This window comes from Setaria viridis, chromosome 5, assembly GCF_005286985.2.
Source record: "Setaria viridis chromosome 5, Setaria_viridis_v4.0, whole genome shotgun sequence".
Taxonomy (NCBI): Eukaryota; Viridiplantae; Streptophyta; class Magnoliopsida; order Poales; family Poaceae; genus Setaria; species Setaria viridis.
This window is the reverse complement of record NC_048267.2, coordinates 4,641,460-4,668,534: the sequence shown is the minus strand read 5'-3', so window position 1 is coordinate 4,668,534 and position 27,075 is coordinate 4,641,460. Positions and strand designations below refer to the sequence as shown.

Below are 27,075 nucleotides of genomic sequence, written 5' to 3'. Positions count from 1 at the left end.
TGCCCCCAGTTTCAAACTTTTGAGTTTTGACGGACGCCCAGAGAGAGCGGCGCGTTCAGTATGCATGGCCCAAACAATTTTCTTTCCGAGAGGTGGATGACCCAAGCAGTTCTCAGCCCGCTTAGCCCAGCTCCATGCATGTCTCTCTCTCATACACAAAACGACCAGCCCACTTGGAGGCAGGCTGAAATGCGGTCCACTTCAGCACTCTGCTGCCCGCCGAGCCGAGCTCATCCGGTCACACACCTCCTCTCAAAAAAAAAAAAAACTGACAAGGCTCGAGTATAGAGTTGTGCATGTAGCCAATGCAAAGCCCGAAGAGTGATCAGCAGCGTGATGATGATTGCCACCCCCTAGGCAAAAGACCCCAGAGCTTGGCCATGCTCGTAGCCCAGTAGCTAGCCTTCCTCTGCGGGCGACAAGGCAGGCCACGGCCAGCCCCTGCCGCCCTACGCGTGCGCCTCAATTGACCTACCCTATCCGTGTCCTACACGTTTTTCTTCTTCCGGCTAACGGGCTACCTTAGCTTCACACCGTAATCAATTCGGTAGCCACAGCAACGGGGTCACAGCTTCACACCGTAATCCATAAGATCAGTTTTTTATTGTACTGTTATCAAGATTAGAAATTAGGTAATTGTGCTTGTTGAGTATTACAAGGATGAAACTCATCTCACATATGATGAAACTCTCCCTTCTCCCTTCTCATAAAGACTTTCCCAAGTCATCAAATTTGCTGATGTGGCATAAAATTTCATGCTCATGAAACTCCCACTGAGATTGGCCTAATCCTTGTACGAGTACTACGAATAGCTTGCAAACTCAAAAAAACTCTCAATTAGAGATTAATTTCAATTTTCAATATTTACCTATGAAGCCGTTCAGTTTTGAAAATATTCAACTATTAAGACCGTCCACTTCTAAGTTTACCTTGAACTTACACTAATTAAATTTCCCTGATATGCTGCTAATGTGGCAATATTATTGAAAAGATTTCAATATTATTATATGAATTAAAGTTATGAAATAGTTTTCGCTCCGGAGGAAACTGCTTTAGATCTTAACACTCAGATATGCATGTAGATGGTTCTTGTTCATACTTCGTAGCTCTCTAAGGCGCCGTTTGGTAGGGCTTATCTTGGCTTCGGCTTTACCTATTTTGCGTAAAACGAGGCACGGTAGAGTGAAGCCGTTTTGTAAGTCAAGGCTAAAATGAACTAGAAGCCGGTTGAAGTCACTATTTTTAGCTTCACCGGTTTTGACTTTACTGGTGAAGCCGTTTTGGGAGAACCCCACTAAAACAGGACCCACCAGCATGATTTCCCAAATGTGGAGATTAGTTTTTTAAAATGATTTTATTAGTAACTCTACAAAAGTTATAGTTGCACGTAAGACTACTCATAAGTCATAACCCAAAATCTCCGCCCAAACCCGCCCATTAACTCCATCGGACCAACAAAATCAGGCCTAATTCGGGACGGGCTCGAACCTGACCGCCATCATTTTCTAGTGTAAATTTAATTCATTTTATTATTTAGGTTGGGTTCGAGCTCGCCTATTTTTTTGGGCTGCGAAAATTAGCGCCACGCTCGATCCTAAATGAGTGTCGGGCCGGGCTTAGCCTGGGGGCTTGGGACAGGCCATCAAGCTCGGGCCAGGCTGGACCTATTTTGCTCAGGACTAGTCATAACCTCCGTAAAAAATTGAATAGTATAAGTTTTCGTGCTTGAAGGTTCAAAAGCAGAGTTGGTCTATAGTTGGTAGTAGTAAAATGGAATTTTTTTTTTTGGAGGGGGCGCTAACTAGAAACCAATATATTGCTCGTCATCATTTTGTGGCAAAGCTTTGTGCACATTTTGCGGCAAAGCTTTGTGTACATTATACCAGCACAACCTACCTAGCTTCGCAACTGAAATTGATTTCGTAACCACTAGCATGTATCCAGTACTGTTAGCATAATTTGGACCATGATCCTAATATGAGAAGGAACTAAAGTATAGTTTGCAAAACTAAAACTAATTGCTCTTTTTAACTCTAGCCTGAGTTCAAATTTCAAATTTTATCTATGAAAGGACATAACTAGTAGAGGGACCAAGGACATAATTTCAACTTCATGCTCCTTGTGGGGCTGCCTCTAAAAGGGATCCCAAATGTCATTCATATCATTCCCTGGATCAGTAGATGATACGGGCATCTCACACAAGAAGTATCACATCCATACTTTGTAAAACTTTTATTAATAATTTACATAAGGTTAAAAAAAGAAAAAAATAATGGACCCTTGCTATTGCTAGTAAACAATGCCCCATCTTTTTTTTAGGAATATAGCTCAGGTTTTAAATTTTATTAATTCGAATAGCCATTACCATTGTACAAATATTATGCTGATCATAAAGCTTGACAATGAAATGACACGCAGCTCTCCCGCGTCGTTCGAGAAAAAAAACAAAGCTTGATAAGTGTCTGTATTCTTCATCTTTTAGGCCATACTTTCTTAGGGGAAAATAGGCCCAGTTAGGCTGGCCAACTATGCTCTTTATCTATATTACCAAACAGGTTTATCTGCATCATCATGGGCCTTGCTCGATTACCCCTATATTGCAATTATGTTTTTTTTAATGCTTATTCATGTGAAATTACTATGTTCGTAGTTTTTGCTTAATCCAGTTGAATTTCATTGTGGAAGTAGAGGCATTTGATTTCACCTGGTGGCTGATATTTGGTTTCTGCACTTGGAAACATATGTGAAGCTGATCCTTGGTTTAACGATTTTTTCCAAGGATGATTGGGAGCTCTTTGTTGATGTTTTGGTTGATGATACAGAAGCTGAGGTAGTCTTCTACTACGACTATGAAGTCACACCAATGAATAAAACCTGAATATGTACATACTTTCACTGCGACCTCATAGTTGAGTCAAGTTCAACACGGCCTGAATTTAATGATTGTCGCAAAATAAACTTATTTTTTATTAAACCTTAGCCTTCATTTAAAATTTAACAGCTACCTATTTCCCTTAAACATTGCTTGGTGGTTACGTATCAAATAACATTATAGTTTCTTCAATTAATTAATCTTCATGACGATCTCCATCAAAAAAATTCGGACTTAAAAATATTTTTAGCAAACCGAGGATAAATAATTACAATTAATTAATTTAACATATACCATGTTTATCACACATATACAAGACATAGACACATAGATCAACACAACTTTCATGCACAGTACTTGCATGACACGACGAATATACGATAAGAAGATTAGCCACCACGACACTTCATACCTGTTCACCTTTACCTACAGATGTTCGTAACTAGGACTATCTTATAAAATAGCTATCCAAGATGCAACGCACTTTTATCTCTTCAAACTATGACCTTTCCAAATGGTAACCACCTTAAGAACAAACGAAGTAAACACGAAGGTGTTATCGCAGTACACAGGAGTAGGCAACCAAAAGCGTAAGTATGAATTTTTCATTGTTCAAATCATTTCTTCCGCCATACAACGCATCAAATTCCTACTACTCCAACATGAAAGCTGAGGAATTACTTTAAATGTCGCAGAATTATGTCATCTATTCAGATACCAAAGAAGCTATTTTTCGATCAAATTGTGCAAGAACTAGGTTTTTATGTGTCTAGAACAGATGTGAGAGAAATGAGTCATTCCATCTTCACTGCTTCCATTACTATTATGCCAACGCAAGTATCAGTTTGTGCGGGCGGCCCATGATCACGCCACCAGGGCAAAACTTCGCTTTGATGTACACTGAAATTCTACTGTTCTGCGTTTCATTCTACCGTTCTGCGTTTCAAAAAAAAATCTACTGTTCTGAAACCGTGATGGATCACTCAAACACACAAAGCTGTAATTAGGTAAAGGGGAGTTTTTTACCATGATTTTTTATACAAAGACAATACAAAATCTAATGAAATAAATATTTTCAAAATAACCTAACCCAATAAATATTTCACATCTTGTTTCCTTGTCGCTCCGATCTGCATAGCGTGATTGGATCATGGCGTAACGCCATCATACATCAGCACTGCAAGCCTGCCACGCTAGCACGAGAGCGACAATTTGACTAGTACGTGGTAAAATGGTTGACACGCTAGTCCTTTTTATATTGCTTTGCATTGAATATTTTATTAGTATATATGTCTGTGTTTTGAGCAAATTACATGTCTCCATTTGAGTCGGTAATAGTTCTATATCGATTCAAGTTTCTTGTATATCCATATGGATTGAGTTGGGATTGTTTCGCCTATCTAGATTAGGCCTAGAGAGTTCATAAAAATCATGTCTAAGATAAGAATGGTGCCCGGTGATAAGAAAAAAGTGTGGAATTCTTAAGGTTGTGCACAAGAAATCATGCGAGGCACGCTTTTAACTTCTTCCATCTGCCGTGGGCTGTCGGCTGAGCTTGCGGGCTGGCCCGGTTTCCTTCTCGCGCTGTGGCTGGGCCGTCAGCTGAAAGCCCCCGCTGGCTGGCCGGGTCCGTTCCACCCGCCTCTACCTCCCCTCGGTAGTGTTTGTGACGCGAGCATTTGAAGATCGCGAAACCCAGCGCGACCCGACACGCAGATATGGCCACCGTCCAACCCCAATCGCCAGCGGGCCCCGCCCCTTCTCCCCCGCAGGAGGGGCGGCACGGTGACGCCCCCAACCCGCCCGCCCGCCGCCTCCGGCGAACCCCCCGCCGCGGCGGGTCCGGCGGCGGGGGCGGCGAGATCGCCGCGCTGGCAACAAGCAGCTTGCCGTCGGCGGCGGCGGCGGCGGTGAGGAGAGGAAGATGGGTGGAGGAGCTAGCGCCGGCGCAGGCGGGGGAAGGAAGCTGGTGGCGGAGGCCATGCACAAGTACGCCGCGTCGCGGTTCCACGGCGTCACAAGGTGCGGGCCGGCAACCCTGGGGAATAGGGGGGCGGTGGCCGCGGCTGCCCCGTCCGGGTGCCTCTCGTTGTGGTTTGGATTGATTAGGTTGTTCGCTGCTGCTCTGGCCGCAGGCTGAAGTGGAGCGGCAAGTACGAGGCGCACCTCTGAGACAAAACCAGCCAGGTCGAGGGCCGCAAGCGCAAGGGCAAGCACGGTATGCACGCTACCAACCTCAACTCCGAGCTCTAGCTCACTGCAAAATCTTCTGAATGTTTCAACCATTGTTGTGTATATGAGATGGAACCAACTAGTGTATCTTGTTCAAGAACTGGGAAAGTAAATTGCATTAATAGCTTTTATTTGTTATCAGATTTCTGACTATGAGAAAGAAATCGAGATTATAAAGACCATGTCTCAAGATGAATTTGTAGCATACATAAGGAGGTCAGTGGTACATTCAAAAATTTATATTGTAGTACTTATATGATGTGATCTTTCTTTTTTATTGTCATGATTTATTGTTATAGGCAAAGCAGTTGTTTCTCAAGAGCTATTTCATCATACAGGGGTGTGACCAGGTGATGTTCCTTCTTTGCTAAATGAACTAATAACCATTTGGTATCCTTTGAATGGAGCAAAAAAAAATGTTGTGCTTAACTAGGGACATTTGAATGGTCTGTTGCAATTTTGCAACTTTCTCTAATCACTTTTTTTACCAACTGACGAAAGACGGTAAATGGCAAGCACGAATTGGTAGGATTGGTGAGAGTAGAGACACCAAAGACATTTACCTTGGGACTTTCGGTGAGTTATAATTTTCTACCTTGTTGAACTTCCAAAGCTTTCTGAATGATAGTCACTAGGCACTATGAGCTTGTTTCTGTCAACTAGAAAGGTACTGTTGATTGATATTTGATGTGCAATTATCCTTAAGTAAAATTGGCCATGGCTTGCAGACACCGAAGAAGAGGCGGCAGAAGCTTATGACATAGCAGCAATTGAGCTTCGTGGTGTTCATGCCGTTACCAACTTTGACATTAGTAACTACTGTGAAGATGGTTTGTGAAAACTAGAAGGCCCGTCAGAAGTGGCGAAGCTGGAAGGTCCATCGGAGGTCATGAAGCTCGCTGGACAATAGACACTAGAAATCTAGAATAGCAACATGTACATTATTTCTCCATTTCATTTCCTTTGTCATAATATTTCACCCTCCTTTTGGTATTCCTGTTACCTTCTTTTTTCCCCCTTCGTGAGTTTTCACCGCGCCTTGTTGTGTAAGCCAGTATTTACTGGCTCTGAAGGACAGTGTGATATTGTATTCCAGCCTCACCAAAAGGTTTTAGGCCCTTTTGTTCCGCTGACTTATTTTTAGCATCCGTCACATCGAATATTTAGATACTAATTAGGAGTATTAAATGTAAACTATTTAAAAAATCCATTACATAAGTGGAGGCTAAACAGCGAGACGAATCTATTAAGCCTAATTAGTTTATGATTTGATAATATGTTGCTACAGTAAACATTTGCTAATGATGGATTAATTAGGATTAATAGATTCGTCTCGCCGGTTAGCCTCCACTTATGTAATGAGTTTTGTAAATAGTCTACGTTTAACACTCCTAATTAGTAAACTTTCGATGTGATAGGTGCTAAAAATAAGCGAAGGGAACCAAACGTCCTCTTACTAACCTTTGATGCAACAGCGAAAGTTACAATGTCGTAGCTTGATGGATGGTTGTTTTTGTTTTAATGTTTTTACATGCTGTTACTTCCACTGCTGTTCAAGTATAAGCGTTCGTACTTTGAAAATGCTGTATTGTATACACAAAAAGCATTAGGTAACCTGCACAGCGACAGCAGCCTGCCGCTGCACGCTGCCTGCCGCACGCTGTCAGCGTGTTCGAACTGCTGCAGCTGCAGCTGCGCTGCTCTCACCCGAGCAGCAGCAGGCAGCTGCAAAGCAGTTGATGAGTATTAGAAAGAGTCCTACTCCTATAAGGATTAGGTGCTGCGTCTAAAATAGTCATGTGCCTAGCTATATTAGTGCTGGTCGGACTCTGCTATATTGATTAGGATAGAGATATGTGGGGAGGAGTCCTGATCTCTTAGGTTTCCTTTCGCCTAGGATCCTCCTCCCCTATATATGTAATTGTATTGTCTCTCAGATAATCAATCTACTATTTCCACGCATCTCCTTTGCTTTCATGGTATCACGAGTTTAGGGTTCTTCTCCTCAACTCCGCTTCCGCCCCAGCGCGTCGTTCCCGGCGCAGCTCCAGCGCGCTTCTCCTCGGCGCTGCTCCAGCGCGCCTCTCCCCGGTGCTGCTTTATAGCCGGCGCCAATTTTGGTGCTACCCCTGTCGACCCTGGCATGGTCCAGGACCCCGACCTCGTCGCTGACGCCGCCGCGGATCTCCAGCGCGCGAAATCATTCAGGCCCAGCACGCGGCAGCCCTCGCCCGTGCGGCCGACGTTGACCGCGAGGCTGCCCTCGCACAGCACGAACGCGACGCGGCTGATGCTTGTCTGCCCGATGCCCAGGAGCGCGCTGCCCGCGAGCGTGCCGCCGCTGCGGTCCCGGCACCTGAGGACAACTCTGCCTCCCCCTGTGACGCCGCGGACGGCACCCCTGTCCCCCTCCTCGACGCCGCCCTTCTCCAACATGAAGCCGCAACCCTGCTGAATCTACACGCTCAGGCCGTTGCCGTGCAGAACATCCGAGCTCTCGTGCCGCTCCTCCTTGACGTCAACTCCACCTTCTACGCTCGGTGGCGTGAGTCCTTCATGCTCACCCTCACCAAGTTCTCCCTGGAGCGTCACGTCCTCTCCGACGACATCGCCCCCGCCTCACCAGATTGGGTGCGCATGAACGCCGTCATTCGTACCTGGCTTCTCGGCACCACCAGCGACGACCTCGCCGACACGGTGTCCCAACGCGGCGTCCTTGCCCGCGTCCTCTGGCTCGCCATCGAGTCACAGTTCCTCGGCAACCGCACCACCCGCGCTCTCTACGCCGACCAGGAGTTCCAAGCCTTCTCTCAAGGGAATCTTCCTATTGCTGAGTACTGTTGCCGCTACAAGAAGCTTGCTGAGGACCTTCGCGATCTTGGCAAGCCCGTCTCCGATCGGACCCTCGTCCTCAACATCGTCCGGGGCCTCAACGAGCGCTTCCTCGCGCTCAGCCTCCACATCCGCCGCACGAACCCACTTCCCAGCTTCCGGCAAGTCCGTGATGATCTAGCTCTTGAGGAACTCACCATGGCCAAGGCTGCTCCTGCCACCGCTCTTGCCGCGGTGAACGGCTCCAGCAGCTCTGGGGGCCCCCAAACCGCCCACTTCACAGCAGCCTTCCCAGCGCCCTCAACAGCAGCAGGCCGGGGGCGGCGCCGGCGGCTTCAGGGGCGGCATGGGTGCCTCGGGGGGCGGCTCCACCTCTGGACAACAACAGCACCGTTGGAAATGGGGGAAACGCGGTGGCCAGAAGTCTGGCAACAACAACAACAACTCCGGCAACTCCTCCGGCGCTGGCGCTCCAGGCCAGCCTCCCTCCGGCTACAGCTACGTCAACCCTTGGACGGGCGCCATCTACATGTGGCCTAGACAGCGCCCGCCCTCCGCCCCGCGCCCGCCGGCTGGGACTGCCCAGCAGCAGCCCCAGGCTTTCTTCGCCAGCCTTCCTAATCAATGGGCGGGCTAGTGGGGGGTCCCTCCTGCTGCCTATGGACCGGCCCCTAGTTATGTCAGCGCCCCTCCCCCGACGGCTGGGTGGGACCAGCAAACCTTGGCCGCCAACTTCCAGACCATGTCGCTGCAGCAACCTCAACAGCACGAGTGGTTCCTCAACACAGGTGCTTCCAGTCACATGACTTCGGACGCTGGTATAATCTCCCCCACTCCTTCCTCACATCATCTTCCATCTAACATTGTTGTCGGCAATGGGCATCTCATCCCCGTTACCTCCACTGGCACTGCTCATTTATCTCCTAACTTCCACCTTAATAATGTCTTGGTTTCTCCATCCCTTATTAAGGATTTGATCTCCGTTCGCCAGTTCACCACTGACAACAATTGCTCTGTGGAATTTGACCCTTTTGGTTGCTCTATGAAGGATCTGCACACTCAGAGTGAGATCGTCAGGTGTGATAGCTCCGGTCCCCTCTACCTATTGCGGCTGCCTGCTTCTGCTCTCCATGCGTCCACATCGTCTCTTTGGCACCAGCGACTTGGGCATCCAGGCCATGAGTCTCTCTCCAAATTAGCACATTCGTCGGCTATCTCTTGCAATAAAAGTGATCACAGTACTTTGTGTCACGATTGTCAGCTAGGTCGTCATGTCCGCCTACCTTTTCATGTGTCATCCTCTCGTGCCAGTCGTCCTTTTCAATTAATTCATTGTGATCTTTGGACTTCACATGTCGTTAGTGTCTCGGGTCATAAGTATTATTTGGCTATTTTGGATGATTTTTCTCATTACTTGTGGACGTTTCCCCTTCAGCTCAAGTCTGACACTTACTCTACGCTCACTAACGTCCGCACACAGGCGTCACCGTCCAGGGCATTCAGTGCGACAATGGCCGCGAATTCAATAATCTCCGCACCCGCACATTCCTCCAGTCGCATGGCATCCACCTGCGCATATCCTGCCCCTACACCTCGGCTCAGAACGGTAAAGCTGAACGCATCCTTCGCTCCATCAACAACGTTATCCGCACCTTGCTGATTCAGGCGAGCATCCCTCCCATCTATTGGGCCGCGGCATTAGGTACTGCCACATACCTCCTTAACATCCTTCCAACCAAAACACTCTCCTTCTCAACGCCACACTACACCCTACTGGGATCTACACCCTCGTACGAGCATCTTCATATTTTCGGTTGTAAGTGCTATCCCAACCTTACCGCCACCGCCCCACACAAACTTTCCCCTCGTTCTGCCCTATGTGTCTTCCTCGGCTACTCCCCTCATCACAAGGGCTACCTTTGCCTTGACCGTCATTCCAACCGCATCATCATATCGCGCCACGTGGTCTTCGACGAGTCCTCCTTTCCGTTTTCGGAGGCGTCTTCTCCCCCCACGCGTGCGGCCTTTGATTTTCTGGATGAGTTCACTAATTCGGTTCCAGTTCCCTTCGAGCTATTGCCCCCTTCGTTTTCTGCAGGTTTAGGACCACTCCCCGGTGCCTCCCAGGCCGCTTCCCAAGCAGTGCCTAGCTCCCTGCCTAGCCCCACCATGCCGCCTCCCTCGTCGAGCGGCCCGCTGCGCCTGTCGCCCTCGCCGTCCGACGCCGCTACCTCGTCGTCTCGCTGCATGATGCCCGCAGGAGCACCCCCAGGCCTCCCTGCAACCCCGTCGCCCCTTCCTGGCTCTTCCCCAACACCAGCCAGAGAGGGGCGCCCGTCCCCGGGGCCACCTGCGCCCCCGGCCCTCCCTGCCGCCCCGTCGCCCCCTCCTGGCTACTCATCGACACCAGCCAGGGACGTCTCTACGGCGCCTTCACAGCCCGTGCTGGACCCTGAGCGGTTCTGCAGACTGGTTTACTCGCACCGCGACCAGATCTCGTCGTCGCCGCCCCTCCCTGCACCACCCCCGTCGTCTGCTGTTCCTGCTGGCGCCGTGCCCATCACCCCTGTGATAAATCAACACGGCATGATTACCAGGGGCAAGCGTGGCATCAGGGTCCCTGCTCTCTTTGAGGCCTCAGCTCTGTCTCCAGTACCACGAAGTTATCGTGCTGCTCTCGCTGATCCGAACTGGCGTGCAGCCATGGAGCTTGAATATTCTGCCCTCCTTGCCAATAACACTTGGGATCTCATTCCTCGACCGCCGGGTTCTAATGTTGTGACCGGCAAGTGGGTATTCAAGCACAAATTCAAGGCTGATGGTTCCCTTGAGCGATATAAAGCACGGTGGGTGCTCCGCGGCTTCACTCAACGGCTGGGCATTGATTTTTTAGAAACCTTCAGTCCAGTAGTGAAGCCTGCAACAGTCCGTAGTGTTCTCTCATTGGCTCTTTCACATGGTTGGCCGATTCATCAACTCGATGTCAACAATGCCTTCCTGCACGGGAACCTGATCGAAACAGTATTTTGTGTTCAGCCATCTGGGTTTGAGGACTCTGCCAGTCCAGGTCATGTATGCCGCCTGAACAGATCACTCTACAGCCTCAAGCAGGCGCCTAGGGCTTGGTACAGCAGATTCGCCTCTCATCTCCTGAAGCTTGGGTTTGTTGAGGCCAAGTCGGACACCTCCCTGTTCATATACTGCCACGGGGAAGATCTGATCTATTTGCTGCTCTATGTTGATGATATAGTTCTGACCACCTCTTCAGCATCTCTCCTGAAGCACACCATCGGTGCTCTACAGCAAGAATTCTCAATGAAGGATCTCGGTCAATTACATCACTTCCTTGGCATGCATGTTCAGCAGACCCCCTCGGGTCTCTTTCTCTCCCAACGGCAGTACATGATTGATATTCTTGAGCAAGCTGGCATGAGTGATTGCAAGCCTTGCGCCACTCCGGTCGACGTCAATCCAAAATTGGCTGCAGGTGGTGCTCCATTGAAGGACATTACGGATTTTCGGAGCCTGGCAGGAGCACTTCAGTATCTGACCTTCACTCGTCCGGACATTGCATACGCTGTTCAGCAGGTTTGTCTACATATGCACGACCCGCGGGAACCACATCTGGCTGCACTCAAGCACATCCTACGCTATGTTCGCGGCACTCTTCATTTGGGATTGCTTGTACGCCCCTCCTCTCAGTCCGAGCTGGTTGTTTACTCTTATGCAGATTGGGCAGGTTGTCCAGACACTCGCAAATCAACTTCTAGTTATGCCGTGTTTCTCGGGGATAATCTTGTGTCTTGGTCGTCCAAACGTCAGAATACGGTCTCTCGTTCCAGTGCTGAGGCTGAATATCGGGCGGTTGCCAATGCCGTTGCTGAAGCTACATGGCTCCGTCAGCTGCTGTCAGAGATGCATGTTCCGTTGCGCAAGGCGACTCTGGTTTATTGTGACAACATCAGCACGGTATACATGTCTTCCAACCCTGTCCAGCATCAGCGTACGAAGCATGTGGAGATCGATCTTCACTTTGTTCGAGAGCATGTTGCCCTTGGTGATGTCCGCGTTCTTCACGTGTCGACGACGTCTTAGTTCGCCGACATCTTCACCAAAGGACTACCATCTTCGATCTTCACTGAATTTCGGTCCAGTCTCAACGTTCGCTCCACGGACGCTTCAACTGCGGGGGGTGTTAGAAAGAGTCCTACTCCTATAAGGATTAGATGCTGCGCTTGGAATAGTCCTGTGCCTAGCTATATTAGTGCTGGCCGGACTCTGCTATATTGATTAGGATAGAGATATGTGGGGAGGAGTCCTGATCTCTTAGGTTTCCTTTCGCCTAGGATCCTCCTCCCCTATATATGTAACTGTATTATCTCTCAGATAATCAATCTACTATTTCCACGCATCTCCTTTGCTTTCAATGAGGCTGTGCAGCCGCAGCAAGCTGAAACGAGTCCAATTGTATGCAGAAAATCAGTTGAATCCCATTCCGATTTGGAGTGGAGTCCCCGACTGCTTTCTTCTCCTTTGTCAGACTGTATACGCGCGGCGCCCGTCTATACGTGCCATCGCCATCGCACCCACGCGCCGCCGCCGTCCACCATTCCAGCTCCGGAAACCTCGGCCTCCAGTCATCGCACTCGGAACCACGCACTCGTGTTCGACGAATCGCTCCCGCACTAGCTGCGCCCCGGCAACATGCCCCGCATCTCGAGCGCCGCCCCCGACCGGTGCCTGGAGCTGGAGCGCGTCATCGCCGGCCGCTTCAGCTCGGGAAGCATCGGCCTCGACGACGCCGTCAAGCTGTTCGATGAATTGCTCCCGCTAGCCCGGCCCGCCTCGGTTCGCGCCTTCAACCAGCTCCTCACCGTCGTCTCTCGCGCCAAGGGCAGGGGCTCCTCAACCTCTGCGCTCGTCGTCTCCCTCTTCAACCGGATGGCCCGTGCCTCCCCCACCAAGGTAGCTCCCGACCTGCACACCTACACCAAAATCATCGGCAGCTTCTGTAGCATGGGCCAACTGGATTTCGCTTTCGCTGGCTTTGGCCTCATACTTAAGAAGGGCTTTAGGGTGAATGCCATAGTCATAAATCAGCTTCTCAATGGTCTCTGTGACGCAAAGAGGATGGGTGAGGCCATGGATGTATTGCTCCGACGAATGCCCGAGTTTGGTTGCACGCCTAATGTCGTCAACTACAACACACTTCTCAAGGGTTTCTGCAATGAAAAGAGAGCTCAGGAGGCGCTGGAGCTGCTCCGCATGATGGCTGATGATGGAGGTGGTAGCTGCCCACCAGACGTGGTGGCGTACAACACTGTCATCAATGGCTTCTTTAGAGAGGGTCAGCTGGACAAAGCTTACGGCCTATTTCATGAAATGCTCGATCGGGGGATTTTGCCTGATGTTGTGACCTACACCACAGTCGTTGATGGTCTATGCAAAGCTGGAGCAGTTAGCAGGGCCAAGGGTGTCCTTCAGGAGATGATTCATAAAGGTGTTAAGCCAAACATTAACACATATAATTGTCTGATCAATGGATATTGCACTTCAGGACAATGGGAAGAGGTGGTTCGAATACTTAAAGAAATGTCCACACAGGGTCAGCGACCAAATGTTGTTACTTGTAATTTGCTGCTGGACTATCTTTGCAAGAATAGAAACAGCACAGAAGCTAGAAAGATTTTTGATTCTATGATTGGAAAGGGCATACAACCTGATGTAACTACCTATAGCATTCTGCTTAATGGGTATGCTTCGAAAGGAGATCTTGCTGATATGCATGATCTCTTAGATCTGATGGTAGCAGATAGTATTTCACCTAACCATCAAACCTTCACATAGTTTTCTGTGCGTATGCTAAAGGTGGTATGATAGATGAGCCAATGCATATATTTGACCAGATGAGGCAGCAGGGGTTGAGTCCTGATGTAGTCAACTATGGAGCATTAATAGATGTACTTTGCAAGTTGGGAAAAGTGGATGAGGCCATGCTTAAATTCAATCAGATGACCAAGGAAGGGGTGACTCCTAATATCGTTGTTTTGAACTCACTAGTGTATGGACTGTGCACCGTCAACAGATGGGAGATGGCTGAGGAATTATTCTCTGAAATGCTGAAGCAAGGGATCCATCCTGATGCCACGTTCTTCACCACAATAATGCGTAACCTTTGCAATGAAGGACGGATCATGGAAGCTCAGAGTCTTGTTGACTTGATGGTACGTGTTGATGTGAGGCCTGATGTTATCTCATATACTACATTAATAGATGGCTACTGCTTAGCTGGTAGGATGGAGGAAGCTATGAAGCTACTTGATGTTATGGTCTCGGCTGGTTTGAAACCTAATGTTGTTGCCTATAATACTTTGCTTTGCGGCTACTGCAGAGCTGGCAGGATAGACGATGCATTTAGATTTTTCCGAGAAATGTTGAGCAATGCAGTTACGCCTGGAGTTGAAACTTACAACACGATACTGCATGCTTTATTTCAGTCTGGGAGATTTTCTGAAGCAAAGGAACTCTACCTCAATATGATCAAAAGTGGAATGCAGTTGGACATTTACACGTGCAACATAATGCTGAATGGGCTTTGCAATAATTTTGTTGATGACGCATTCAAAATGTTTCAGAGTCTATGTTCTATGGATTCTCAACTTAACATTATTACTTTCAACATTATGATTGATGCTTTGCTCAAAAGTGGCAGAAAGGAAGATGCCATGGGTATGTTCACTGCTATCTCAGCCCATGGTTTAGTTCCAGATGTTGTGACCTATCACTTAGTGACAAAAAATCTCATTAAAGAAGGGTTGCTAGAGGAGTTTGACAATCTGTTTTTGGCAATGGGAAAGAGTGGATGCACTCCACACTCAGGTATGCTAAATGCTATAATTAGGAGGCTGTTGGATAGAGGTGAGATAATGAAGGCCGGGGCTTACCTCTCCAAAATTGATGAGAAGAACTTCTCACTTGAGGCATCCACTACTTCCTTGCTACTATCAGTTCTCTCTAGGGAAGAGTATTGGCAACATGCGAAGTCCCTGCCTGAAAAGTACCATTTTTTTGTGGGTGTTGATAAATGAGCATTATTTCAAATGAATTGAATTCTAACTGTATCGAGACGTCTTGATGTGACATGCAAATTTGTTGGAGTAATTATGTCTGTCTAATGCACTGTCTCATGCTCTAATTTACTTTCCATGTTCTGTGGTCTCCTTTTTTTAGAGAATTGTTATCCTGATCTTCAGCATCAAGTTATCACCAAGTAAAATTATCTTGTTTTCAGTTCCAGTTATCTTTATAACAGGGGTCAATTTACAAGTTAATGGGTGCCACAAAGTTTGGATACTTTTTGTTGCATAATTTGTTAAGAAATCCTGCACTCTTGACTCCCGAAGGTAAAATCAATCGTAAGTGTCTACTGTTTGCAATTCCATGGATTAGGTATATCCAATACTATCATTCTATGGAGGTTAGGAACAGTTGGATTTGTTTGTTTTGTGTGAAGTGTTGGATCTGCCAACTTTGACATGATTATCTTCTACGTTGCTTATTCTTTAGATGTTTTTGAAGGTATTGATTTTACATTCCCTGTGGATGCATATTGCATAATCAGTTCACAATGCCACTACTGTTCAGATTTTTCTGGATTTCTGGTTTGCCTTGCTTGTTGACCTGGTTTTTTACCTTGTTGACTTAAGTTGAATTTCGTGTTTGGGATGTGCCATACTTGGATGAAGTTGAATATTTGATGCTGCTTGAGAGGCTGGAAACTTGCAATAATTGTAAATCTTTGGAGGCTGGCAGCCTGGCACACTCCTTCCTTAATAACGCCATTTTCAAATCATGCTTTCTTTGTTCTCTTTTTCATGTTTTACCTATTGTCTAATGTTTCTGATGCTTCTTGATCTATTTTTCATGAGTTTACTTGTTTGTTTGGTAGGTTTTTGTTTTCTGTGGCTATGCCTGGGCCGGTTGCTAGTGGGGAGTCTATGGTGAATTACCTCGAAAAATGCAGCAGTAGTGCAGTACTCTCCGTGTATCGCGTATATTATTTGTATTTACTTCTGCATTCAATCACCCTCCATCTTCATGTAGTTTGAAGATATGGTATGTGTGCTTATGGGATGTCCCTTACATCCATGTCTCTGACTCCTTGATGGGCGTTCCATGTCCATACAAAGAGCATTGGAAGTTACCAGTACATCTGTTTACAATACCAATTTTGATAAGCCTCCTGGTCATCTGAAATCTGAAATCAACACTATCGATGATAGCATCTTTAGCGTGTTTTCAGGATCAGGCATGTCTTTTGCTTCTACTTAGAATGGTTGTAATGCCATAGCAATGAACTGAGATTTTGTGCTCCTCTGCAAGTAACTGCAGTTCCAATTGTAACAGCATCAACAGGAGAATGAAATTTAGAGCTGAAGTGGGACAGTATTATTGCTATTTTACTAGCATAATTTAAAATGTGAAAACTGTATTATTCAGTGTCATAAAAAGCTTTTTGAAACTTCAGCTGAAAGAATGTATGTATTTTGTCTCCAAGGTTGGCCATTATACAACACTGTAAAGAGTTCGTAACAACTATATTTGATCCCAACTGCTCAAATACATTTTTGAAAAGTTCACTGCTCAAGTACAAGGTTGATTACAGTTCAGCAGAAATTCCAGTTTTATAGTACGAGGTTGGTCATCATGGCCACGGAATCTCGAGCACCAATTCTAAACAATTTCCAGGTAAACTACCCTACTCATTCTTATGTTTGAACATCCGAACCAGATAACGAATCAAGGACACCAGCCACTGCCAGAAAATAGCCAGGTAGTTTGCCTTCTTTGGTTTCACTTCAGGCCTTGGCCCAAAGAGACCTTTGTACAGCTCCTTCTGCTTTTCGTACAGAGCCTTGTCTTGTTCCGCGAGCAACCGGAGCTCCCGAAGGATCTCCTTGTCTTCTGGGGAGTATTTCTTCGCTTTCTCGAAATCCTCCCTGGCGGATTCTGTCTGGCCAAGTTCAGATTTAGCATTTCCTCGCCTGAACAGTGCTTTCACATTACTTTCGCCCTCTGACAAGACCTGAAGAATAAGATTACAGAAAGGATCAGCCATCAAATCAGTAATTTTCCAGACAAAGCAGGGTAATTTTGCAGTAGGAACATGGGATTGTTCAATTGATCAATCATCATAAAATTGGCACTTTTTAAAAAAATGAAAAAGGTGCAAAATCAGCTGTTTGATAACTGTAATGCAGAACCTTGCATGTTGATATCTGAATTCATTTAGGCCACATGAGCTTAGTTGCTACAAGTCTTTACATCATTTTTAAACAGACATGTTTTTAACGTCAGAACATAAAATCATGTATAGTTTATGTGAACATCTACGCAAACTAGAAAAATGCACTCATAGATGTAAATCATGTATTGACAACTGAGTGTACTCATGAGCATAGTAGAATAACGTACGATGCTACATTGAACAATAGCTTCATTGAATCTATTTAGTTTGATAAGGCATGCAGCCATGTTGAGATGACATGGATTTTTCACAGCCAAGGCCATGTCTCTGTACTTGCCAAACAATTGAAACATGAAATCATCTCCCATGTACGCAATTGCCTGTAAAAGGGAACAAGTAGAGGACTGAAATCAGAATTCTGCGAGAACTACAAGCATGCTGCATGCCAAAAGTAAAGAATGCCACTAACCATTTCATATTGCTGCTTGGCCTCCTCAAACTTCTTTTCTTTGAAATACTCATTGCCTTCAATCTTCCTCCTGTCTGCAGCTGCAATCCTCTCCTCAACTGTCATGTCACTTCGGGCTTTCCCCTGATTCACAGTTTATCATGATTTGAAAGTTCCCAACTTGAGAAGCAAGTAATGCTAATCAATACGAATAATTTCAGCCTACTCTTCAAAATAATAATGACTAAAGCATTATGTGGGGCGGAGGTGGGAGAACTTTATTTGCATACCTCTTTGATATCATCAAATCAAATAAGTTCAACATCATAAACAAGGTCTGCCATTGGAGGGACATTTGGGAATGAAAAGCTTCCTTCTTTGCCATAGCCTAGCTCCCAACCAACATGCACCAACGCATGCTCCCCACTTCTCATGTTGCTGACACCAATGCCTAAACCAGACATTTCCTTTTTCTCTGTTGGAGTAAAAAGCTTTAGAAAGTTACTCCATAGGCAATTATCATTCATAAACACTACTGTGCTACTGATGGTGCTCATATAATTCTCAGGTTAGTTACCCAGTACCTGTAGGCTTGCTGAGCAATGCCACATAAAGAGGTACAAATCAGAAATGAGTAATGCATATTTCACTCTTTCATCTCACAACACATTAACCAATTAATAGCAGGCAAGGCAAGTTGCTGGGTGGGTAACTAGCTATGAGATCCTCGATAAGAGCCATCATCATTGTACTAGAAAATCATAATAGCATGCAAAGTAAGCTGTTAAAATTTATGGAGTTGATGGATGAAATTGCATGCGGCCGAGCAAAATTGAGTATAGAATAAGTGAAGTGACTTTTGTGGCACCTTTTCCAAGTACTAGTTCAATTGGATGCTGTTCCTGCCACGTATCCTCAAATTTATGAGATGATCCTTAAACCCATGCTCTATAGTGCACTGCGACACGAGATTCAGAAAAGAAAAGGTCAATTCACTGTTGTTCTCCTTTGAAGCACTTGTCATAATGCTAGATCAAAATGCATGTGCATGCTTCATTCCAATAGCAAAACCTTTGACATGCGATGACAGAATTAAGCAACTTTCAACAAAAGAAGGATCAAATTTGAACTTTTGAGAATTGACATGATCATTAGACTAGAAATAAAAATAGGTGTTGTTACTCGATGAGTCGATGAACAGAAAAGGAGATGTGGGTCACTTTTGATAAATAGAAAAATGATGAAACCTGATGTTTTGAAAATTGACATCAGCATTAGAGCAACAAACTGAATAGGTACCGGCAAAAGATATTAGTACTCGGTGAATGCAAAAGAGTAACAGGAAGGCACAATTAGTATGAAATATCAAGAACTCTAAGCCTCCAGCCCTCCACTAGTTTACATGGCAAAGTATCTAGTCTGTTTGTGTTGAGAGCAGCCTATACATGGAGAACTTGTTTACATATTCCCATTTCAGAAGTAAAAATGTTATTCGCATTGAAAGCAAGCAAGGCCATTAGCATCTCATGATCATAATCATGCGAAAGAGAACGAAGTTGATGAACATGTAAAGTTATATATGTTGCCCCAAATTGTTGTGAGGGGGAAACGGTGCAAACAAACACAAACGGGATATGAATATAATAGAATAGAATATATGGCTCACGCAGCATATTAGTCTTATCTAGAAAGTAGAAACTAACATCCCAAGCACTGGAACGGACCATTTATGCCATTACTCACCAAAGCACGTCGCAAACTTTAAGGGTCTCTTGCCATGGCCTTCTTTGATGACTTGTTTCCTAACTTTATCACGAAGGACCTACATATCAGACGAGACCACGGGTGGGGCACTGCCATCCTGGGGAGGTTCAGTATGCACAAAAGAGGCCTCTTCCACTGTAATCTCATTATCACTGGAGCCTGAGAATCAGAGAACGAAGAACCAAGAGGAAAACAGAGATGAGGATTCAGAAACTGCTCGCCATCTCGATACAGAGTCCAAATTTCACTATCTAGCCACATTACAATTCAGTAAACTGTCCTGCAGCAGCTGTGAAAAGCAGAATTCGAAACCGTCTCATTGTAAAGTAGCGCCCAACTTGCTCTAATCTTCCAAATCCCAACAGAAAGCGCAGACAGATATCCAAAACAAAGAGCCCCAAGCCCCCAAGTGAGGTGAGCCAGCAAGCCAACAGGGAGCTCCACGGAGCAGTGGCCACGCGTGGGGGCGAGGTATAGACGGAGAGGTAGTTCCTCGGAGCGAGGAGGGGACTCACCAGCGGCGGCGGCAGCTGCAGGCGCCGCATCTTCTTCGACGGCGGCCATCGCTGCGGGTGTCTGGCCGGGAGACTGCGGAAACTTCTAGGCTGCACGGGTTGGATGGTGAATTTACTGGCGTGCTGCAGTGCAGAGCATTCAATTCAAATCAAAGTGGATCAGTCCATCCACCATGGATCCGGGGTTGGGTGAGCCTGTAGAATAAAATTCGACGATGGGGACGACACAAGCATCTGTACTGTACCCGTACGCAGTGAAGAAGGCGAGAAGATGAAGATGACTTCGATCAGTTTCTTGGCCCCAAGAGCCCACTGGTAGGTAAGCTCCACCGTACCGGCCCACCAAATCACCATCGGGGTCATGCTATCATGCATGATGCTGCTGCATCACGCGCTTCACATTCTTTTAAGAGGTGCCTGCCCTAAGACAGAGACCTCTGGACAGGAGCTTCAACTTGCACATCCAAACTTCATTGTGTAAAAATAAAATGCAGATCATCACCAGGCACGAAATATAAAGAGCCATGCAGATCGAGCGGTAGAGGAAATATTGCAGTTACAAATTCTTGAATCACATGCAGCTAACATCTGCAATGAGCTTCAGACAAAAACCATTGCCATTTTCGCTGCCGCCGCTGTATATTTACATCATTCCAATGTAGCGCCCCTAGCTAAGCTATGTTCACCACCGCTAACACTAGCAGCCTCCGCATGAAACATACCGTTTTCCTTAAAAGCTGAACACAGTCTTCTACCTCTGCTCAGCTATTCGCCAACCTCGACATGTACAGACACGGCAGGGTGCTGCAGCTTCCTGCAAACTGACACCCACTATCCAAAAATGTGTCTCGCCATTCTGGCATCCTAGCTAAATGGTACGTGATCAATCAACAGTGTCATCGCTCAGGATGACTTTCAGACAGGGAGCATTTAGCAGACCGTCATTATCAGCCAGTGTTCGGGGTTATAGTGCCAGAAAAGGAAAGATTCTGATCCGTCTTCGTATGCCTTTTCATGACGAGGGCCTATAGAAGCTCATTCCAGGTATCCGGGACACCTGGCAGGCACCAGTGGCTGCAATCCTGTTTGTAGCGAGGGACGAGTCCTGAAGGGCTTAGGTATACCGAGAGGTGGCCGTCTTTCCGCTGAGCTGTCATCTGCGTTACATTCAGCATATCTAAACCAGAAAGCTTGGGTCTCAGATTGTTCCCTAGAACATCATTCACAGGTTTAAGCAGATCATCCCATTCTTCCAGCGATTCGGGTGGAGTCAAATCTGGAAGAGTTTCCAAGTGACAGCTCCGTCCAGTCTTCCAGTCACCACCTCTGCAGAACATATGGATGACTCCTAGTTAAAGAGACAGTCTAACATATTCACTGGAAAAAAAATCTTGATAATGTATTTTGATATAGCTTTCAGAATAATGAATAGGAAAATATGAGTGCTGCTAAAGGCTTCAAGCACTTTTCACAGTAATGTGATTTACTTTGAACATATCATAAAAGAATCTCAAACACTATCAACTCGTTCTTGAGAAAGGAAACAGATGGGGCAGGTGATCACCGACTCACTGCTAACTGAGCAATTATACAGACCTGAAATTCACAGGAGCATATGTACGATAGATGACATGGGTCTTGCTTGTGTTAACTTCTCAGTGAAGCCAATCGGACAATGTATGTATTGATCTTCGGTAAGCATCTGTATCAGTCATATCCATTTTCACCTCATCGCCTTCTTGGAAGTAGGCACCCCTGATTTTCAACATAATTGAAGTGCTGTCAAATCACTGGTACCAGTGTGAAATACATCAAGTCTGAAATTGAAAGGTGAATTCTTGAACCTGATGGTAACATTTCTACTAATCAAAACAATTTTGCATTAAAAAACTTTGAGGTATGGAGATAGCTATTTCTCTAAGAAATTACTGAAATAAGAAGTAGCTGAAGGTATATCAATTCCATCTTAGTAAATATCATTGAATTCTTAAAAGAATTGCTGCCAAGTGAAGCACAGAAATACAGAATACTACTAAGTTCATAATCCAAGAAGTTTATCCTTACCCCCTTATTGTTTTCTCATTGTTCCACAAGTGCCCAGTGTTGAAGATCAATACATCAGCATCCTTCCACTTACCCCGGTCAGACATCCAATCCATGGCATCCACTCGAATTGTGTACTTAACAATCTCAGGGGCTCCAGCTGGAGCAACTATAAAAGGGGATCTGTAGTATTCCACAGTGCAGTTGTAGTCTCTAAAGTTGAAAATCAAGAAACCCATGTGCTTTGTGATGGGACTCCCATTAACTTCATAGATTGAACTCTTGTTATGAACAGCAGTAGAGAGCATACAAAGTAGAGACTCCCATTGGTTCCTTCCAATCGAATCACCAACAAATACTACTCTTCTGTTCCGTAGCTTCTCCAGCATGCTTTTGGCATCAAATCTAACAAATCAAAGAAAGAATATGGCCAAGTCAGAAAAAATAACATCGATTATGTTAGAGTGGTAATGTAAATCTTCCAGATTGTTCCCCAGACCTAAACCACAGGCACCAGATAGACATGATTTAGAAGGCCACAAAGCCATGAACTTGCGTACTAGAAAGAAATTGGTGATCAGCAGCTATTCTTAGAATTCCAAAAAATGCTGTAAATTTTCCAATGAGATTGTTGTATCCCAATTTAAACTTTCTCTGCCATAACCAGTAGGTATAGTACAATATCTCCGTTCATGTGCATGCCCAATTAATGGCAGCAGATGCTAAAAAGAATTATAATCCATTGTGAGTTAGGTATTCCTGGAGACAGATGAGTCAACATCGCTAGCATTGTTGGCAGCACCATGCAAACAACATCATTAATTCCTATTGTTAGCTTGTGACTATAACACAGTTGTACAGGTTGCATTAGATGTTGGGTTCATTTCAGAAATAAGGTACACAAGCAAAAAAACATTTTGTGTCAACAAAGGCAACTTGAACAAAGTTACATAACATGAAAAAGGTTCACAGAATGACAGAAGTACAGAATAGAGACGGGTCAAGAAATGACACGAAGAGACACCTCTTCCCCAACACAGGTTGCAAGATGGAAGCATCATGACACGCTGGATAACTAAAGAATACCATTTCTTTAATTAATTAATATATCTTCCCAAGACGACAATATCTGTTGACCAAGCGGACGGCAAAGGGTGCATCGCGCCCGCGGCCGTGGAACGCGGCGATGTATCCGGTGGAGATTTTGTCATAGTGGAGAGGAAACGGGAGAGCTTGAGATTCCTGGCAGTAGGATGAGGGCACGTAGCCCAGGATCTCGAGAGGTGGCAGCTTGGGCCGCGGACACGCGTTGAGGGCGGACGGGGAGGAGGTGGGGGTTCTTCGCGAAATGCTAAGTAGTCTTTCTACAAAATCTGCATGATTTTCGAATTTTCTCTTTTTGATATAGAAATATTTTGGAACACAGGGGTGTTGCGTATGGAAAAACGAACTCCTTCACTATAGAGGACCTCATATGGATCCGAACGAAATCGATTAGCGGAAAATCTAAGGGATTTTTCACAAAACTGCGGGCGCCGGTGGCCCCACGATCGGCCGCGATCCGACGGACACGAAAAAAGGGTGACGTGGCCGGCCAAATGAGCCCCGTAGCACCCCCGAAATAAGGGGTGTTGATTTTCTCTGAAGAGTGGAAAAAAAAAGGTCGAGAGTAAAAGAGTCACAGGTACGTCGTGTTCGTGCGCGCGTGTTAACCGCAGCATTTGGGCTCGGCCCACATACGAGCGAAAGCTAGTCCTAAAGCCCAGCCCACCCTAATTCTCCTTTACAGGGTTCAGACCATCGTCATCATCATCCCGGTCATGTGCGGATGGGCCAAACTCGGCCCATATAAAGAGGATAAAAAAGAAATGGGGGGCAAACCGAGTGGCCGACGAGCGGCATGGCGGTTGGGCCCTCGCCCGGCCGGCCACTGCCACTGCCACTGCAGCAGGAACGACGAAACGTCGACCGAACAGCGTTGCCGCTTGGCCGTTTGCATCATCCACTGACTGATTGATTGAAGAGGCTTGAAGCGATAGCCGCGCGTACTCGCCCTCGCCCGGCACGGGCAGCGGCGCGCCCATGAGTCCGGTAGCTCTCACCAGGCACCGGCGGTCCGGCGGCGTGTGCTCATACGTAGAACGGCTGGTAAGTGCCTCCTCACCCCGACCGAGCATTCCCGTGCGGCCTCGCCTCGCAGGTCAACTTCTTTCTTTTCTGAGGTAAGCCTGCGGGTTAACTTCCATTCCTGCTGCCTAAATCAACGTGTAAAACGTTGATTATCGTCAGGAGTCAGGACCGTTGCCTGACACGCACACGGACAGATAAGGTTGGAGGGCACGACACGAGAACCAGAACGGCCCCAGGCGGCTGGCCGGGCATCTCTCTCAGGCTTTTTGTACGTACTGGACCCGCCCCGAGACAAGACCACACAGACACAGAGTGCGGTGGAGAGAGTGCCACCAGAGGTCGCATACTCCTACTGTCCTACATACTGCTCGTACGCTACCACTGCCCTCAGTACACGCCGACGGTGCCGGTGTACAACGGAGCAGCACGCCTGTGTCGGCTGCCCGCCCGGCTGGCGGCCGGCGGCCGGCGTGGCAGGGATAGATACTCGCCCAGTACGTGACACGGTGACAGCGCGTCCCGTCGCGTCGATCGCCACGCGCTAACGGACGACGGGTGATTCATCGAGCATCGACGAACGCTCTCGGCTCTCGCCGCTCTCGGCCATGCGGGGGGAACAGCGGTCGCGCGGATCCAGGGCGCTGTCCCCGAATCCACGGCCACCACCACAAACTCCCACAGCTGGGCAAGCCTTCCCTCCCTTTTTCTTTTTGGCCATCTGCGCCTGGGTAGGGGTGACTCGAGCGACGGTGAAATCGCAACGCTAATCACGGGTTGACTGGCCTCAAAGTGCGAGCCCCACGTCGTCGGCGACCCCAACAAAGCCAGAGCCGCGGTGCTGCCCTGTGCACGGGGCCCGAGGCACACAGGTCGCCATCTAGCTGCCAAGGGATCTCATCATCTACTGCTGCTGGCGCGAGCGGAGTGGAGTAGCGTCAGTGGCTTGTTAGTTTAATGTCGGATTAATTAGGCAGCGGTGTGTCATCATGAGCCCTCGTGATGGTTGGCCGGGCGGTTTAGTATTAAGCTAGGGCTGCGGGACGTCACATGGGAGGTGGTCTTATCCATAAACCATCATTGGTTAACCAGATCTACTGGCGGTGGTGACGGTACTACTACCGGGTTCTTTCTTCCCGGGCAATGCTCAGCTGCAGTTTATCGATCTGCTTGGCTTATTTGCAATTGCAGCGCTTAGCGGAGCAGGTGTTGCGTCATTCCAGGAGTGTTTATATAATCTCCAGCACGACACAGGTGTTTATATAATCTCCGCAAGAACTTTGAAAAAAAAAAATTGTTGAAAATAGAAAGAGAGACGGAAAGAATGAATCTGATAATTCTTTCCATTAATTGAATAAATGGTGTGGTTACATATTTATACATGGTGAAAGAATATGTCGAGATGTTCCTTCAGTTGGCCCTTCCAAAAATTCGCCCCTTCACGAAAGAGTTGCAATTATCAATTGGTTACTAACATGAGTTGAAGGCGACGGAGCTCGAACGAAACAGGACTACGGTTTCCAAATTATAAGGTCGGTGGTGCTAGCGACCAAACAGCTCTGTAAGCAGTGACGACCGAAAAGAAGAAGAAAGCTTTCTACCTACTCATCAACTAATTAAAGAAAAAATCTAACATCCGGTGCTCAACTTGATCGAAATACCCGGCGCAATTTGTAGCCACCATGTCGACCAGACCACCGGCCCTCCTCCCGGTCTCTGCTCTCTGAGACCGTGGCAACCGCGCCCATGTCCAAAAGTCCAAACCATTGCATGAGGTCCACGGCCGCGAGCGCGGCCGCGCCACGTTTTTGAAGCGTTCCGTTCCGTCTGCGTTGACGGGTCCGCGACGCCTGTCCTTCTCGCCGGCCCCCGCCGCTAGCTGGCGGCCTCGCGCGGGCGGCGGGCGGCGGCCGGCTCTCCGGTCACAGCCACGTCCTCCCCAGCCAGTTGGCGCGGCCCCCTCCCGTTCGCCAGCAGCAGGCCGAGCGTTGAATTGAACGGGCGGCATGGCGGGTGGACAGGACACGGCGCCGGGAGGAAATTCAGAGGGGCTCGTGGCTGTGTTCCCGGCACGTGTTAAACGGGTCAGATGACAGGTTATGATTCAGACAGGCTGTGGGTTTCTCTGGTTTCCTCATCCCTGCCGTCATGTCGATGCGTGATGGAGTGGTTGATATCATGACCAGGGACTTCGTCGTTATCCAGCTCTTTCACAACGGCGGACCCGTTTCGGTTATTCGGTGCAGTCGGCAGGGTTGATTTTTCATTTTGATAGAGAAGTTGTAGACGATCAGTGAAGTTATCTTCATGTGTAACCTTGGTCAGAGTAGGCCTTGATTGATTAGTACAACGTACTAGGACGCTTCAGCAAAATTACAAGGGTTGTTTTGCAATCTTAAATTATCTTCTCAGTCCTCTCCTCCTATATGTTTATTCTTATCCCTAGCATGTGTTCCTCATGCTGGTGGACTGCATGCCTCCAAATACTGGGTCTGTTCGCTTCAGCTTATAAGCCGGCTGAAAAACTGAAACGGCTGATTTGTTGTGAGAGGAAAACACTGTTTGGTGGCTGATAAGCCGGCTGAATAAGCTGAAGCGAACAGGCCGACTATTCGCTTCTCGCGCTTACAAAGAATGAAAGAACCAATAAAGTGGTTGGATCTTCATCTGTTAATCTGCGATTAGAATGCCACTTGATCAGCTGTTCGGTAATATACTCCTAATATATTACAAAATGGTGTCAGCTTAGCTTAGTTTGGTTACACTGCTTGTAGCTGAACTTATCCACAAGAATTCGAGTCTTCAATTTATCTTGATCGAGTCACTCGGATGTACCCATAAAGATATGTACGAATGCATGTATTCATAGGGTGCGTGGAACTTCTAAGTCTACATTGTGTTTCGTATGAGTACTAGTCAACTAACAAGACATGACTCGTTCAGTACAGGTGAAAAGTTCGACAAGGTAAAAAAAAATAATGATGACATTCACTAC

At 46.9% G+C, this 27,075-nt stretch overlaps 1 protein-coding gene and 3 pseudogenes across 1 annotated transcript; 2 read left to right on the top strand and 2 right to left on the bottom strand.

The window, feature by feature from the left end:
- The first annotated feature begins 4,526 nt into the window (after nt 1-4,526).
- Nucleotides 4,527-6,222, top strand: LOC117854770 (uncharacterized; annotated as a pseudogene).
- A 5,924-nt stretch (nt 6,223-12,146) lies between these two features.
- LOC117855960 (uncharacterized) lies at nt 12,147-15,111 on the top strand. The gene is given in 2 exon segments (XM_034738365.2): nt 12,147-13,775; nt 13,778-15,111. Coding segments are annotated over 2 exon segments (2,382 nt in total). The 5' UTR covers nt 12,147-12,640; the 3' UTR covers nt 15,025-15,111.
- Nucleotides 15,112-16,514: 1,403 nt separating this feature from the next.
- LOC117855162 (peptidyl-prolyl cis-trans isomerase FKBP42-like) lies at nt 16,515-20,405 on the bottom strand (annotated as a pseudogene).
- A 452-nt stretch (nt 20,406-20,857) lies between these two features.
- On the bottom strand, nt 20,858-24,037 carry LOC117854914 (protein trichome birefringence-like 10; annotated as a pseudogene).
- Between the last annotated feature and the right edge of the window lie 3,038 nt (nt 24,038-27,075).